At 55.2% G+C, this 14,496-nt stretch overlaps 2 protein-coding genes across 3 annotated transcripts in view; one reads left to right on the plus strand and one right to left on the minus strand.

The window, feature by feature from the left end:
• DELE1 (DAP3 binding cell death enhancer 1) overlaps nucleotides 1-6,907 on the plus strand; it is a 22,639-nt gene extending 15,732 nt beyond the window's left edge. For both annotated transcript variants that reach the window (XM_068697679.1, XM_068697678.1), the window contains 3 exons: nucleotides 347-503; nucleotides 753-1,014; nucleotides 4,503-6,907. In XM_068697679.1, the coding sequence (XP_068553780.1) occupies nucleotides 347-503; nucleotides 753-979 (384 nt within the window). In that variant the 3' untranslated portion in view covers nucleotides 980-1,014; nucleotides 4,503-6,907. The remainder of the gene's footprint in view (nucleotides 1-346; nucleotides 504-752; nucleotides 1,015-4,502) is intronic.
• Nucleotides 4,042-14,070, minus strand: PCDH12 (protocadherin 12). Its single transcript, XM_068697677.1, has 4 exons — nucleotides 10,831-14,070; nucleotides 10,364-10,458; nucleotides 9,294-9,445; nucleotides 4,042-4,879 (listed from the first exon to the last, which is right to left on the minus strand). Exons 1-4 carry the CDS (start codon nucleotides 13,696-13,698, stop codon nucleotides 4,515-4,517), a joined length of 3,480 nt encoding a protein of 1,159 aa, XP_068553778.1. The 5' UTR covers nucleotides 13,699-14,070; the 3' UTR covers nucleotides 4,042-4,514.
• Between the last annotated feature and the right edge of the window lie 426 nt (nucleotides 14,071-14,496).

The following is a 14,496-nucleotide window of genomic DNA, read 5'->3' on the forward strand; positions in this document are numbered from 1 at the left end:
AGTGCAGCGAGTCCTCTTAGCTCTGACCCCTGGGGCAATCTGGATGCTCCATGGTGACAGCTGTTCCTTTGTTCCGGTGACGCAGACCTGGACGTTGAAGGGAAATCGGTGACTTTAATTGGAAAGGGACAGGGAGGAGTGCAGTTGGAGGTATCTGGTAAGAAATTCTGCTTGACGATGTGCTCGTCAAGGGAAGGGACTGAATTACTGAAGATACAGTCTGAGGGACCAAAGATAGAGGAGTAAATGTTGAAGATGGTGTTAAGGACTGTCTGTTCTCCTTTTGTGTGCTGTCGTCACTTCTCCATCACGCGGGGCTGATCACTGTGCTGTTTCCTGTGGCTAGGATGCCCAAAGCAGGTATCACGTGGGCGTTTGCTATGAGAAGGGCCTTGGGGTGCAACAGAGCCTGGCAGAAGCGATGAGACACTATCGACAGTCAGCTGCTGCGGGGAACAGGAGCGCTCAGGAGAGGCTGCAAGTGATACAAGAGGAGATGAAAGGTACCGTGGGCAGCAGGTGAAGAGGGTTTGTCGGACTGCATCATGCAGTGCCCCCTTAAAAGTGGGACCCCTATTGCCAGAGAAGTGGTGGCACGGGACCATGGCAAAAACAAGTCCTTTTTACTAAAGGGGAGGGAGAACGTGCCTTTCTCGGTTGTTTTCACTTCTTACCAGCTATTTCCAGTCAAGTGGAGAAGCTGTTCCCATAATCTGATGCGTCATTAATATCTTCTTTTAATGCACTTGCAGATGTGCAAAGAAAGCATCCGTTCCCTTGCGGTATCCGAGCCTCTGCCTCCAGCCCCTGTTTCTGGGCTATGGAGCACATGCCTGCAGGTCTCCCCAGCTCCCAGCCCCGACAGTCTGCCCTCGCCCTGCCCCACTCCTGGAGCGCAGACAGACTCCACATGATGACGTTCAGCAGTGCAGAGTGGAGCCATGCCCTGGGAAACAAGGTGACTCCGCTGGAGCTGTAGTGCTTGGAGACCCGCTGCTGCTGCTAGAGCAGTTGGTAAGTGAAACGAGGAGGCGGAAGGGAAGGGGGACGTGCTCAGTCTGTGTGGGACTGGGCGCAGGGCAGTAATGAGTCGAGAGCACTTTCTGTTAATGGAACAGGAGCCGTTTCTAAATATAGGTGTTTTCAAAACAGACCTTGTGATATTTCCTGTGCCACCACATAGCTTGGCCCTCTACCTACCAACACAAGAACGTTTCTGATGCTCCTGCACTTCCATATGGAGCTCCTGTGACTCCAAAGATGCCACAGTGGGTACGATTTGGGGCTATAATTCCAGTAGCCTTGCACATCTTTCACATGGTGTCTGAGTGAGGTTTACAAGCCACCATATGGTGATGCTGGCAACTAACTCTGTTGTGGGTCTGCAATCTCTGAGGCAATTTGATCTCAGTTCAAGGCTACGCTACCAGCACAATCTGGGCTTCTCTCCACACAGACATTGTAGCAGTTCAATCTGCTTTCAGACCTCGTCAAAGCAGTGGAAGGAAGAGACTGAATTCTTGTTATTAGGGCACAGGTTTTTGTGGGATGCAACTGATGGATCCACCTGTGCTGGTGAAAATAGTGCTGTCTTCAGCCATTCCATGCCTTTGTCAGCGCCCTTCAGTCCCCAGTTATTATTCCTTCAGCTCTGGCACTGAGCTGCTCCCATGGGGACACCCCTTTGAGTCACAATGAGCAAGGTTTGCTTCAAAATGTGTATCATACATGTTTGCTAAGCACGTCAGCTCATTTCTACCAAAGTGGATAAGGGATGCTCCCAGCGGGCAGTAGCCACTGTCAGGCAGGCAGAGGCAAGCAGCTGGTATGATAATTTCTTCCGCTGGGGCAGCTGAATCCGGAAAAAGACATTTGTCCACACAAGTTTAAACTGGTTCAAGGGCATCTGTACAAACTGTCCAGCTTCCTGTAGCTGTGTGGCTCTGGTGCTTTGTGTAGATCAGCCTCTGGAAAACAAAGGCAACAGCCCCATCCTGAACTTGCTGTGGTCTCCATTCAGCAAGGGAGGGGCACGGCGAGAGCTCAGTGCATCTGATAGCTCAGATTGTTCTTCTAGTCTGGTCTTTCTGCCCAGACCAAACTTTCTTAGACCATTTCCTTTATCAAGCAGGATACAATTAGCAGGAAATTCCTCGGGTGGATTTCCTATTCTGTGATAATCCACAGCATGCTTACGCAGTGGTCAGGACAGGATGGGGGTAGGGGATGGGGGGAGTTGAAAGCAGTTTGCAGAATCAGGAAATCAAACCCAGAGAGGAATTTGTCTCCTTTTAAATCTGCTTACCTTAATGTATTTTTGTGTAAAGTTTGTCCTTTGAGAGGCACATCAAAGTAATGCACCAGAGGAATATGCAAGGCTGTGCCGTGTTTGTCCTCTGTGTGCATTCCCAAGATGCAGAGGAGTCCTGTAGGGCTGCATCTCCTCACAGTCACAGATATGCCACCCTCATAGCTTGCACAGCTGCATCTCAGTTAGAATTTGGCTCACTGTCATTGTTTTGGTGCAAGAGCCTGTTTTGTTTGTGAAACAAAACAGCAAGACATTTCTATTAGCATTGTGGCTGTGCAAGCACGCTGGGGTAAACCCATCAGTGTAATTTATTGCCAGAGATGGGGTCATCTGTAAAGCACTTCAGGGAAAATCCAAATACAACAGTGGGTATTTGGGGTATTAAGAAGTCCACCTGGGGAAATCTTACTATGTTGCTCTTGCTATTCGGCCCCAAGAGCAAGAGGAAAAAAACAAAGAAAAAGAAAAAAAAATAGAAAAAAAAAAACTTCTTAATTTACTTTTCTTTAAATTATGTGTATGATTCTCTGCTGCTGTAGCTTGTGTGTGTGCATGGTAAAAGCAGGGCACGGTAACCTCCAGGTGCATGGGTAGGATGCTCTTGTGATGCTCCAGCTCATATCTGCTGGGTAGTGCTGCCCGTTCTTTTTTCAACTTAGCAGTGAAGATGAGAGCTAAAAGTACTACTCAAAGGCGCCTGATGCAACAGCCCCACTGTCAGCAAATTAGCTTTGGAGAAACCTGTGTTGTGTGAACTGCAGTACCTGTGGAGAGCTCAGTGCCGTATTTTTAACGTAAAGATGCTGAGGGAAAGAAAGCAGTGTGTGTAAGGCACTGCTGGCCCTGCGCTGTGGTGGAGGGGAGGCTGGCAGCCCCTTCTCAGCACCTTTTGTAGGAAGCAGCGGTGCTGTGCGCTGTTAGCAGTGGAGGTGATGGCTTTACCCTCACTCCCACAGCGTGACTCTGCGCTCACCTGTGTAACCGCTTTGCCAGCATGCCCCAGGTTTGATCTGCGCTTTGTGTCTTAGTTGGAAGGCAAAAGCTATGGTACAGAGAAAAGAGTCCTGTGTGCGCATGACCCAGCTGTGCTTACCCATGGTTTTCATTCTCCTAAAACTTCTCCTCCTCCCATACCCGTGTGCCACCCATGCACGGTTGCATAAGCCTGCAGACCCACTCCCAGTGCTCATGCCCCTGTTGTCTTTCCGTTCTGAGATCAAATCCCCACAGTTAACAACACCTGTGTGTACGTCTTCCTCTGGTACTAACATCTATGTCGTAGTGTTTCTACACATCCTATTAACCCAAAACAGTCTTACTGCTCACATACAGGTTTTCATTTTGATCTGCGTGTAAGATGGGTGAAGCCTGTGCCTGAATATTTCAAAACTGTTTTCACGCTTCCCTTTTCCTAGTTTACCTTTGACAGACTCCAGCCATCTGTTGTCTGCTCCTGGGCAAGGTCTGTGCTCCAAAATCCAGTGGCCTCAAGAGAGAGCAGGGAGAAGGGAAGTGTGGTCACCTAGTGCAGCCACAGGAGAGATGCCAAAGCAGACGTAGCGCTCTTGAGGCATTTTACAATGCCAAATTCACAGGGGTAGAACCACAGAAGCTGAAAGCATTGGTGGGAGGCAACAGGCAGAACTCCCCTTTCTGAGCTGCCATTTCAGGCTTCCTGCAGCCACAGCACTGTGTCAGCTAAACTGGACTTTGTTGCAGAGATGGTAGTGTAAGAAAAAAAAAAACAATTTTATTTAAATAAGAACTAAGATCCTGGAGCCCAATTCTGCAGCATGCTGCAAAGTCCATGGCTGTGATACTTTGTGCTCCGTGGTGCACTGTCTGTAATCACGTGGATGTATCTGCGTTGTTCTCCAGTGTAATCTGACAAAGCCCCCTCTCTCAGTCTGCCTGCCCTGGGAGGAGAGGGCCCTCCTGCTGTTGTGTGAGTGTGATTGTAAAGTGAAAGGGGAGGGTGGGAAGGGAGGAGGGCTAGGAAGGCAGGAACAGGCAGGGAGAAGGGAGCTACACAAGGTGAAGTCAGTCGTGGAGAAATTTGACGGGGTGAGGCAAAGGAAGAAATGTGCCTGTCATGATCAGTCTAGGCATGGATGGCACTATGAGCTGCTTAAAACACGCGTGTGCACCCAAATACAGAACGCTGTGTTTGACTCTTGTCTCCTTGTCACAGCCACCAAGCTGCCTACAGAACGGGAGCGCTGTCATCCAGTCCAAGGCTCTTCCCTCGTGCTGACAGCTGCCGCAGAAGCCCTGAGCCTGTTTCGTTGTGGACTTGGACCTTCTGGGACAGAATCATTTCAAAGAGGGTGCTCATTTCTGAAAGGAAAGTGCTGGCCAGTCTTGTCCCAGCGGCGTTTGAGTCAGCCCCAGCCCCTTTGCCAAAGGTCTCAAAGGTCCGTGGTTTCTCCTGCCTCGCAGCTTCCTCGTCCTGAGGTGAATGCAGAGAGTCAGGGGAGAAGACGTTGTCCTTGTAGCTGCCGGCGAGCGGCAGGGAGAGCCGTGCCACCCATGCCGGGTCAGCAGCCGTCAGCCTCTTGAGGGCCAGCTCTGGAGGGAGTGAAAACAAGAACTGCTGGTGAGACGTGTGGCAGAGGAGATCAAAGGAGAAGAAAACGAGAAATGAGGAGACTTCCTGAGATCCGATGTTACAGGACTGATTGTAAGCAAATCTAGGGATAGGCTACCAGCAGCATCACTCAAACCAGCAGCTTAAAAACCAAGCAAACTAGAATTGTTTTAAAACAACTGTGTTTGTTTTGCTTTTAAATATAAGAACCATTAGGATCCCTCTGAGTTCCCATTTGTTGCGGTTTCAAGTGGCACTTCACTAAATTGTTAGCAAAGCCAAAGAAAGTGAAGGTTTGGGACTAGCTAAAGGGGAGACAACAGCAACGGAAAGCTTTCAAGGGGAAGTGTCAAACAGAAAAATGGTCACTAGTGGACTTCCCTTACCGGTCACCCAAGAGTGGGAATTTGCTGCTAAGCAGTCAGATTGAGACCGAAAAGAAGTGGGTTAGTGTGAAAACTAATAACAGAACACGAATGAAATTCTGAATTATCAAACGCACAGCTGGGTGGTTGAGGACTAGTAACAAAAAATTGAGCTATAACATATTTGTTCATCAATTGGAAACAGATGAGGAGCAGTGGGAGCCTGGTGTGGGCGTGGGCTGCAGGCTCATTAATGTACCAGTAATGCGATTCTGCCCTGAAATGGGCAAATGAAATGATACAATGTGTTGGTCAAGATATTCCCTGTTGGCATAAGGACATATCTGCGGTATTGTTATTAGGTCTGGCAAGACCTGATTAGGAGAATTACCTACAAATCTGATTATCCATCCCTGGGAAAGAGGATCTGAAATGACAGAAGTGCGGAGAAAAACTGTTGAGATGAAACCAAGAGCAAGTCTGAGCTTACAAGATGGACACCCCAAGAGGTAGGGTTGCTTAGCCTGAGGAAGCAAACGCTCACTGGGGATTTGACTGCAACCTGCTATTATTTTGATGAGATAAGCACCAACAAAGGAAATCGCTATGCTTAAAATAGCATTGGCAAAAGAAGAAATGATTAAAAGTGTCCGTGAATAAACATATACTGCAAATTAAAGGAAGGACCCCGTAGCAGAGTGAGCCTGGAATAGCTTCCCCATCAGACGACAGGAAAGGAAGTGGGGATTCTTGTTTTCAAGGTAGAGCTTTGCAGTTGATAAACAGGCTCTGACGTGGTACGTGGGAGCTGCTGTCCAGCCCCGCACTGATTCATCCCCAAAGCTAACGAACCCGTGGAAGGGGCGAAGCGACGGGCAGGTTTGTGAAACACTCAGAGAGCAGGGAAACAACTGGTGTCTGCTAACACAGCACTGGATACCCCGACAGTCCCAGTCAGAGGACAAGGCTTGGTGTCGTTATGTCAGTGAGAGCTGCACAATGACTATAAGGTGACCTCAGAAAGCAGGGCCCCCGTTCTCCTGCACTTCTGCTGTTTCTGGAAGGTAATCGATAACCAGCCAGAGCCGGGGACGTGTGGTCCTCGTCTGTGGCTGGTCAGCCAGCAAGACAAGTCTCTTTCCTCCACGTAGTTATCCTTTTTCTATGAAACAGAATTGTGCCTCAGGGTGCTTGGGGCAAGAGGGGGCTGGGAGTGAAAACCTGGTACAGAGAGAAAGGTAGATACAATGCTTAAATTTTGTTTCAGTGGAAGCCCCAAAATTCTTACATCTTGGTAAACTTTCAAGCCTTCTTTCTGCGATCTCAGTATTTCCTCTCAGTCGCAGCGACTGTTCCTTAAGAGATCTCCCAAGCACGCTGCAGCCCCGTGTGTTTGCTTTAAAACAGCACAGTTCTGTCCTCTGCAGTCTGTGAGAAGCCACCAAAGCCACTGAGCAGCGGCTCAGGAGTGGGGCACACAGCAGCGTGCTCACAGCAGGGAGAGCTGAGACTGTTGGCTGATGGCCCCAGCCCCTGTGGCCATGAAATCTTGTAATTAGGTATGTTTAATTTGACCGATAACTCCTCCTTGCCTTATTTTAATGGTGTGTTGTTTTATAATCAATAAAGATGTATCTTTTTCCAGCCACGGAGTGCTCTGTTTCGCTGCTAGGGGAGAGGTGCTGACGGCAGCTCGGTGCTCGCGGTGCAAACACCCAAAGAGCCGGCGGGGCCCGACCGCTCGCACAGCTCTCCCCCCGCTGTGAGTAACACAAAGGCCCAGCCAGCCTCAGCCAGCTGCTACGATACTTTGAGCACAAGCAATGCTTCCTTCCTCCCTCCTTCAGGATGCAAGTCCATTTCTCTGTTTACAGTGGTGGGGAAGAAGGAAGGAGTCCAGCAGCTCCGTCGTCTGCGCTCCGTTGCCTTTTTGGGAAGGTCTGGGCTCACGGTTAAGATTAGTTTTCAACACAGAAGCAGCTCGGCCTCTTTTATCACGTCCAGCACTGCCGTGTGGGCAGGAAGCTATGCTGGCATAGCCTCAGCCTGCACCAGTCCTGTTTACTGCAGAATTGGAGTAATTTGGCAATACTTTATCAAATCCAAGAAGAATGGGAGATGTCCCTGTACGGCTCTGCATGGCCATAGCTCAGATTGTTGGGGCGCAGGGTGCTACCTGCTTTTAGGGCTGGGTGGGGACAGATCTGAGCCCCTCGCTGGGGCGCAGCAGAGCCATGGGGTGGAGCTGGGCCCCCTGTGCCTGCCTGCCCTGCGCTGCTGCCCTTCAGAGCCGAGGAGGCTGACGGCTCTCGTCTCACCCAGCCCCGATTCTTCTGCTCCTCGCTGGAACAAAAGGGCAGGAAGGCAGCAAGCAGCTCCCTCTGCACAGCAGCACAGAGGTGCCCGTGGCTGGAGGTAGAGCAGAATTTACTGCAGACGCTCCCTGGTTTACTTCACTGGGTGCTAAAAGCCTGCTCGCAGGTGGCGTGGAGAGTACATAAACCAGTGCTATAAGCTGAGCATAAAACCATAACATGTCAGGCCATAAACAGTCCTGAAGAGCACCAAAGGCAGCTAATAACCTTTTTGCTAATCAGTGCACTTGGAGAGCTCGAATGAAAGGACCAAAAGCTGTGAAAGGACCAGGGAAGGTGAGGCCACAGCAGCAAACCTCGATGAATTCTTCATGCCCACGCTTGCTGCGGAGGAGCACGGAGGCTCCACAAAGAAATCTCTGCTGCAGGACGTGAGTCAGACAAACTCTTTCAAATGGAAATGCCAGTGGAAGAGATTTAGAACAAATCAATAAAAGGAACATGCAGACGATGTCAGGCCCAGATGGTATCCACCTCAGAGTGCTAGAGGAACTCAGATATGAAATTGCCTGGCTTATTAGCTGATGTTCGTTAACTACCGCTTCAAATGAAGGCAGTATCGGAGGAACAGAAGGTAGAAATGGTGACATGAGGTTCTGGGCTCATAAAGGTGGGCCTAGTCTGGGCAGGTTCACGGAAATTACTCTATACAAGCCGGTAGCTGAATTCCTGTTACACAGGCAAGAACTGGCATGGCATTTGCAAGACTGTGTTTTCCAAATTTCCTCCAAATTTCTTGCTGTATTTGAAGGAGGTCGGTGAGGAGTCCTGGCTGACAGGGGACACCTGAGCTTGCAGAAGAGCACCAGGCAGGCTCGCAGAGGACCTGAGCTGTGCTCTGCGTTAACCTGAATTACCAGCCAGGCTGTGAGAGGGACTAATGCGAGTTAAAAGCTAGGAAGCAAGAGCAGGAATAAATCTTCCCCATAAAGAGAGGTCATTAGTGGAGTCCCAACAGAAAGTCTGAGACCCGTGCTTCTCACCAGTCATAACCGATGCGGAGCAGTGGCTGCTGGTGGTGCCAATCCCACCAAAGAGGGCAAAGAGGAGTTGCTGAATGCCCCTACACCCAGTGACATAAGCAAAAAAAAGGCTGGTGGGGTTTCTGTGCCCCCCACTGTTGGATAGCTGGCACGGAGAATGGCTCCTCGTGTACTGCTGACTCCCCCCATGGAGAGGAGGGATTTGGGGTGAGCAGTTCAGCAGGAGCTTGGGCAGGAAGGGAATGAAGACCAAACCAGAAGACACCTTAAACCACCAGTGCAGCTGAATCCTAACCACTGCGCCCAATTCTGCTCACCGCATCTCAACAAATAACAAAACAAAACAGTGAGAATGTAGAAAATAACCAGGATGGTAACAGATGAGACCAGAGCTGTTCAGGCTGGTAGGAGAGAGATGCCTGATGGGGCTCAGGGGGTCTAGGTGGTCCCAAAGGGCTCGGGAAGCACAGCTCTTCTCCTTTCTCACTCTGCATGGACCAGAGGACCATAAAGCAGAGGCTCTCGGGTCAGCATGGATGCAGAGATTGCGCACAGCAAAAAATGCCACATGCCAACCGCTGCCATCTTTGTGGGGTTGACGTGTTCCCTGGGGACATCCCGGCAGCCCCAGCGTGCCCCCAGCTCGCACTGAACACGATGAGGCCACCTCACCTGCCTGCGGCTCCAGGAGGGTCTCCAGCTCCTCTCCCACCAGCTGCGGCACCGAGAGGTCGAAGCCGCTCTCCGAATCGCGGTCCTCGGCCTCGCTCTCACCGTGCCCGCTGTCCTTCGTGCTCAGGCAGTCAGCATCCAGCCCCGCAGCCCTGCAAGGGTCCCAAAACGCTCAAGTCAGGCTTTTGCTCCTGCCTTGCCTGCTGTTTTGGAGGTTGTGGTCTCAATACCCCATGAAGTGACCCCGAGGTGGGGTGTGGGCACTGTTCTCCTGCTGCCCATCACCCAACAGCTCCACACACCCCGTCCAGCTGCAGATGGCCCCCCAGCTGGGTCAGTCAAAGCTGGCAGCTTCCTGAAATGCCACTTTTGCAATCATTTTAGTCTGAGGTGTGTTTCTTTTTAGGCATGTGAGCAAAAGCATAGAGATCAGGGGTGCCACGGAGCCCCTGAAAATTGGGCTCCAGCTGGGTGCTGGGCTACACATGGGGCTTTTTTTTGACATTTCTTGCCCAGGAGGGTTTCTATCCTTCTGCAGGGGGATCCCGAGCTAACGGGGAGCTGCTGGCCCTTCCCCATGAATTCGGAGCAGCTGCCCATGTGCAGGACGGGGCAGGGAGCATCGCAGCCCAGGGCAGGTCTCCCTCCCACACCCTCCAGATGGAGGTGAGAAAAGAAAGGTGGAGAAAGCTGAGTCTGCCCCTGGCCTGGGCAGGAGAGGACAGGGGGATGTGGTGAGGCAGTGAAAAATTCTGGCATTCTCAGGAGCTTTCACCCACAGACAGCAACACCATTGCACCTTTCCATTGTGCTTCTACACACCAGTGTTTCCCCAGCAAAGACGGGGCAGATGGTTTGTGGCCAAGGGGGAGCTCATGTGGGTGTGGAAGGAGCTGCCAGAGGTGCCCCAGAGCATCCCCAGGAGGGAGCTGGTACCCACATCAGCATGGGGGTGGGAGCAGAGGAGCACAGCCACCTCCCGAGGCAGGAGCTGCCTCCCTGCCCTGCTCCTTGTCCATCTCGGGTCAATGAAAGCGGGGCAAGCTGGTGCCCCTGAGAACAGACCTTACCTGCTGCCATTCTTGGCCGTGTACTTGTTTCCCCTGTGGTTTGTTTTGGGCTGGAACTGGCCCTGGTGCAGCAGAGACAGCAGCTGAGAGATTTGCTGTAAGGCAGGAAAAGCCTGTTGAGCCCCGCGAACACCGCTCAAGCTGCTTCCTGCCAGGATGTCCCCTCCGAACCGCGCCACCTTTTTATAGCGTTTCCTCCTCCTGCAGATGGTTCGGCATCCCCACGCGGGGGAAAACAAGGCACCGAGCAGCTCACCTAGCCCCGAGCTTCCCTTGTGCCCCTGCCCCTGGCCCATGGGGCTGTCCCCTCCTCCCCATGCCCGGTGCCCTCCACCCCAGCTCCCTGCACGTCCTGGTGGGCACCTGGAGACCCCCCACCATCCCCTGCACTTTCCCAGCCCACCCCCAGGGTTAGGCAAGATTCTGGGGATCTCCACACCTCCAGCAAGACGTGGAGCATCTCCTACCTGCACCGGGGCCGACTCCATGGCGAACTCCCCGTTGGGGCTCTGCTCCGCCAGGGCCACCAGCGAGAGCCGGACCAGGCTCCTGAGGATGTGCTGGTGGGGAGGGGGCTGCCCCGGTCCCTGCGGTGTGGTGCCCGCTGGCTGGGGTGAGGACAGCGGGGACTCTCCCAGCAGTGGCTTCTCCGAGCCTTCACCACGCGGCGGGACGTCCGGGGGGCTCACGGGTGCATTTTTGGGTCTGTGGGGCTGGCAGGGCCGGCGCTGCATGACGGCGAGGTTGAACATCCCTTGCTCCTCATCCGAGTCCTTCGAGGTCCTCTGGTTTCTCAGGGTCCTGTAGAGAGTGGGGGTGAGGTGGAGGGGAGGCTGCGGGGAGCCCTCTGGGCAGGGCTGGAGGGGCTCAGCGCCCCGGGGCCGGCCCCGCAGCGCCGGGACCAGGTGGATGTCGGCCTTCTGGATCTGCCGGGGCGGCTTCTTCAGCTGCTGCTGCCTGCGGGCGTCCTCCGCCTCCCTGCAGTTGTAGGCCATGCCGTCCTTCTTGTCCTTGCTGCGCAGGGACAGGGTTAAAGCCAAAAGGAGGAGGCAGCCGCCCAAGAGAGCGGCCAAGCAGATGACAGCCACCACGGGCGGGCTCAGCCGCCCCGGCTCCCAGGCGGAGATTTTGGAGAAAGCCCCGTGGCGTCGGAAGAGCAGCCGCACCCGCGCCTGGGTGTGCAGGGGCTCGTCCCCGCCGTCGCTCACCCTGATGGCCAGGTCCCACTGGGTGCCAGCGAGGCTGGTGGCGTTGGTGGCGTTGAGGAAGAGCTGCCCCGAGAGCGGATCCAGCATGAAGAGCCCGGCACCATCCCCACCCACGAGGTCAAACCTCAGAGCCCCGTTGGGACCGGAGTCTCCATCCCTGGCCACCATGGTGAAGAGGAGGGGAGTGTCGGAGCACGACACCGGCGTGGTGTTGGCCACCTCTGTCCCCAGGGTGCTCCCATTCCCGGGGGTCACCCAGACGCACCCCGTCTCGGTGCCGATCAGGAAGGACAGCGTGGCCACGCCGCCCACCAGCGCCGGCTCGGTGACAACGGGCGCGTTGTCGTTCTGGTCAAGCACAGCCAGCCGGACAGAGACGTTGGAGGCCAGCCTGGGGTGGCCGCCATCCTCCGCGGTCACCAGGAACTCCAGGCTGCTCATCTGCTCGTAATCAAAAGCTTGGAGGGCAAAAACCTCCCCGGTGGTGGGGTCGATGGAGACCAGACCTGAAACCGAGGCGTCCTGGATGCTGTAGGTGATCTTCCCGTTGAAACCCAGGTCGGGGTCGGTGGCGTGGATGGTGAGCAAGGAGGTCGGCGCTTCGCCGTTCTCCTCCACGGTGCTCTCGTAGGCGGCCCTCTCGAAGGAGGGGGCGTTGTCGTTGACGTCGCTGATGCAGATGGTGAGGTGCTTCAGCACGGCCAAGGAGCGCTCGCCCTGGTCCCGCGCCACCAGCGTCAGGTTGTACTCGGCGCGCAGCTCCCTGTCCAGCGCCGCGCTGGTCATCAGCAGGTAGCTGTGGCTGTTGGTCCTCTTCAGCCTGAAGTGCTCGTCCCCGGGGCTCAGGGAGCAGTGCACCCGCCCGTTGTTCCCCGAGTCGGGGTCGCTGGCCGTCACCAGGGCCACGAAGCTGTCTTTGGGGACAGCTTCCGACAGCACGGGCGCCTGCGCCGCCCAGGTGATGTGGACGTCAGGCGCGTTGTCGTTGACGTCCAGCACTTGGACCAGGATCTTGCAGTGTGCCGGGATGGGGTTGGCGCCCAGGTCCCTGGCCTGCACGTCCAGCTCGTAGGCGTGGGTCTCCTCGTAGTCCAGCGGGCGCTTCAGGACCACGCTGCCCGTGCGGGCATCGATGCCAAAAGCGCTCAGCACCTCCGGGGGCGCGTGCTTGCTGAGGCTGTACTCGATCTCCCCGTTGGGACCCTGGTCGGGGTCGGTGGCCGTGACCGTCACCAGGAGGGTCCCGGGCGGAGCATCCTCTCTAACCTCAACCGCCAAAGAGTTCTCTGCAAACACGGGGCTGTTATCGTTGGAGTCGAGGACGATGACTTTAATTAAAGCGGTACCTGACTGTGGTGGCTCCCCATGGTCAGCAGCTGTCAGCACGAGGTCGAAGGAGGAGTGCAGCTCCCGGTCCACCTCTTTAACCACAACGAGCTCAGCGTGCTTTGTGCCATCAGAGCTGGAGACGACATCCAGTGCAAAGTGCTCGCTGGGGGACAGCGTGTAGGAGCAGCGCGCGTTGGGGCCAGCATCAGCATCCAGGGCTCGGTCCAGCGGGATGCGCGTCCGCAGCGATGCGCTCTCCGACATCTCCAGCTCCAGCTCGGGCGTGGGGAAGCGGGGCGCGTTGTCGTTGATATCCAGCACTTGGACCTCCACGTGGATCAGAGCCAGCTGCCGGGCGGCCAGCACATCGAAGGAGACCCAGCAGGGATCGCCGTGCCGGCACAGCTGCTCCCTGTCCACCCGCCCGGCCGTGCTCAGCTCACCATCCGCGCTCCCCACACGCAGCGGGAACCCCCCGGGGCTCTGCAGCAGACGGAAGCTTTCTTCCATTTCACCGCTCTCACCCCACTTGAAGTGCTCGGCCAATGTCCCTATCACCGTGCCCTCCGGCACCTCTTCGTACAGCCGGTATTGCACCGTGAACGTGGCCACCTCCTGAGCATCGGCGGAGAGGAAGAGGTACCACCAGAAGGCCGGGAGCTGCAGAGCGGAGCGACCCAGCAGCAGCAGCCCGCTGACGATGCCCACGGCCCCGCCGCTCCTGCCGGCAGCCGTGGGCTTCCCCGGCTGCCTCCACATCCCCAAACGGACCTCAGGGCACGCACGAAGCCGCCACATCTTCTCCCGTTGCCGAACGCCACTCACCAGCTGGGAAGGAGCAAGAAGAGCGCGGAGGTCCGGAGGCTGCCCCCTGCCCTGCCATCACCCCGGGATGGGCGGCGGAGCATCGTGGGCTGGGACGCCGTGACGGGGAGCAGAGGGACTGCCACCACCGCCGCCCGAGAGCGCTGTCCGGCGGCGGGAGGTGGACCAGCCGTGCTTCCTATGGAAACCCCACCTACAGGAAAAGGGAGGCCCGGGTCAGCACAATGCTGGTGGGGTGGGGGCTCGGGGGGCAGCACAGCGAGGTGTGGGGATGTGCTTTGCTCCCAGCCTGCAGGGACCACCGCTGCGGTCACCCGCAAAACACGCGGTGCGTTACAGCCAGCCAAACCCACCCACGAGCTTCAGGAAGCTCCTTGCAAGGACCAGAGGTGATGACCGTCTTCTGCTCTTGCATCACCCTAAAAGCTTCTTCCCCACGCCATCAGGTTTCTGGCTTTCCCTGATTTATTTTATTTTTTTCCAAACCCAGCCTGCCACCCCCAGTCCTCACACTGCCTTTTGCTGTTGGTTCCAAGGGCAATGTGCCCACGCTGCGTTTTTCAGCCTGTGGCTTCTGAGTTCAACCCTGCTCCGTTTTCCCCTGGGCACTCGGTGACACTCAGTGCCACTCACACACAAAACCCACACCCATCCCGCTCTGGCACAGCTCAGCCGTGGCACCGGGACCTCACGATGCTGGTCCTGGGCTCGGCCCCAGCTGCAGGTGACCTTCGCCGGGTCATTTCCCTTCTTTGTGCGGTGGCTTCCTCC

The sequence above is a fragment of the Anas acuta genome, chromosome 14, assembly GCF_963932015.1.
Source record: "Anas acuta chromosome 14, bAnaAcu1.1, whole genome shotgun sequence".
Taxonomy (NCBI): domain Eukaryota; kingdom Metazoa; phylum Chordata; class Aves; order Anseriformes; family Anatidae; genus Anas; species Anas acuta.

Excerpts from the sequence above, each read along its gene's own strand:
- PCDH12 (XM_068697677.1), bottom strand. The coding sequence starts at position 13,698 with ATGTGGCGGCTTCGTGCGTGCCCTGAGGTCCGTTTGGGGATGTGGAGG. Across the intron at positions 9,446-10,363 it reads ACGGCCAAGAATGGCAGCAG|GGCTGCGGGGCTGGATGCTG; the intron begins GTAAGGTCTGTT and ends GGACCCTTGCAG. Across the intron at positions 4,880-9,293 it reads CCTCCTGGAGCCGCAGGCAG|AGCTGGCCCTCAAGAGGCTG; the intron begins GTGAGGTGGCCT and ends CACTCCCTCCAG.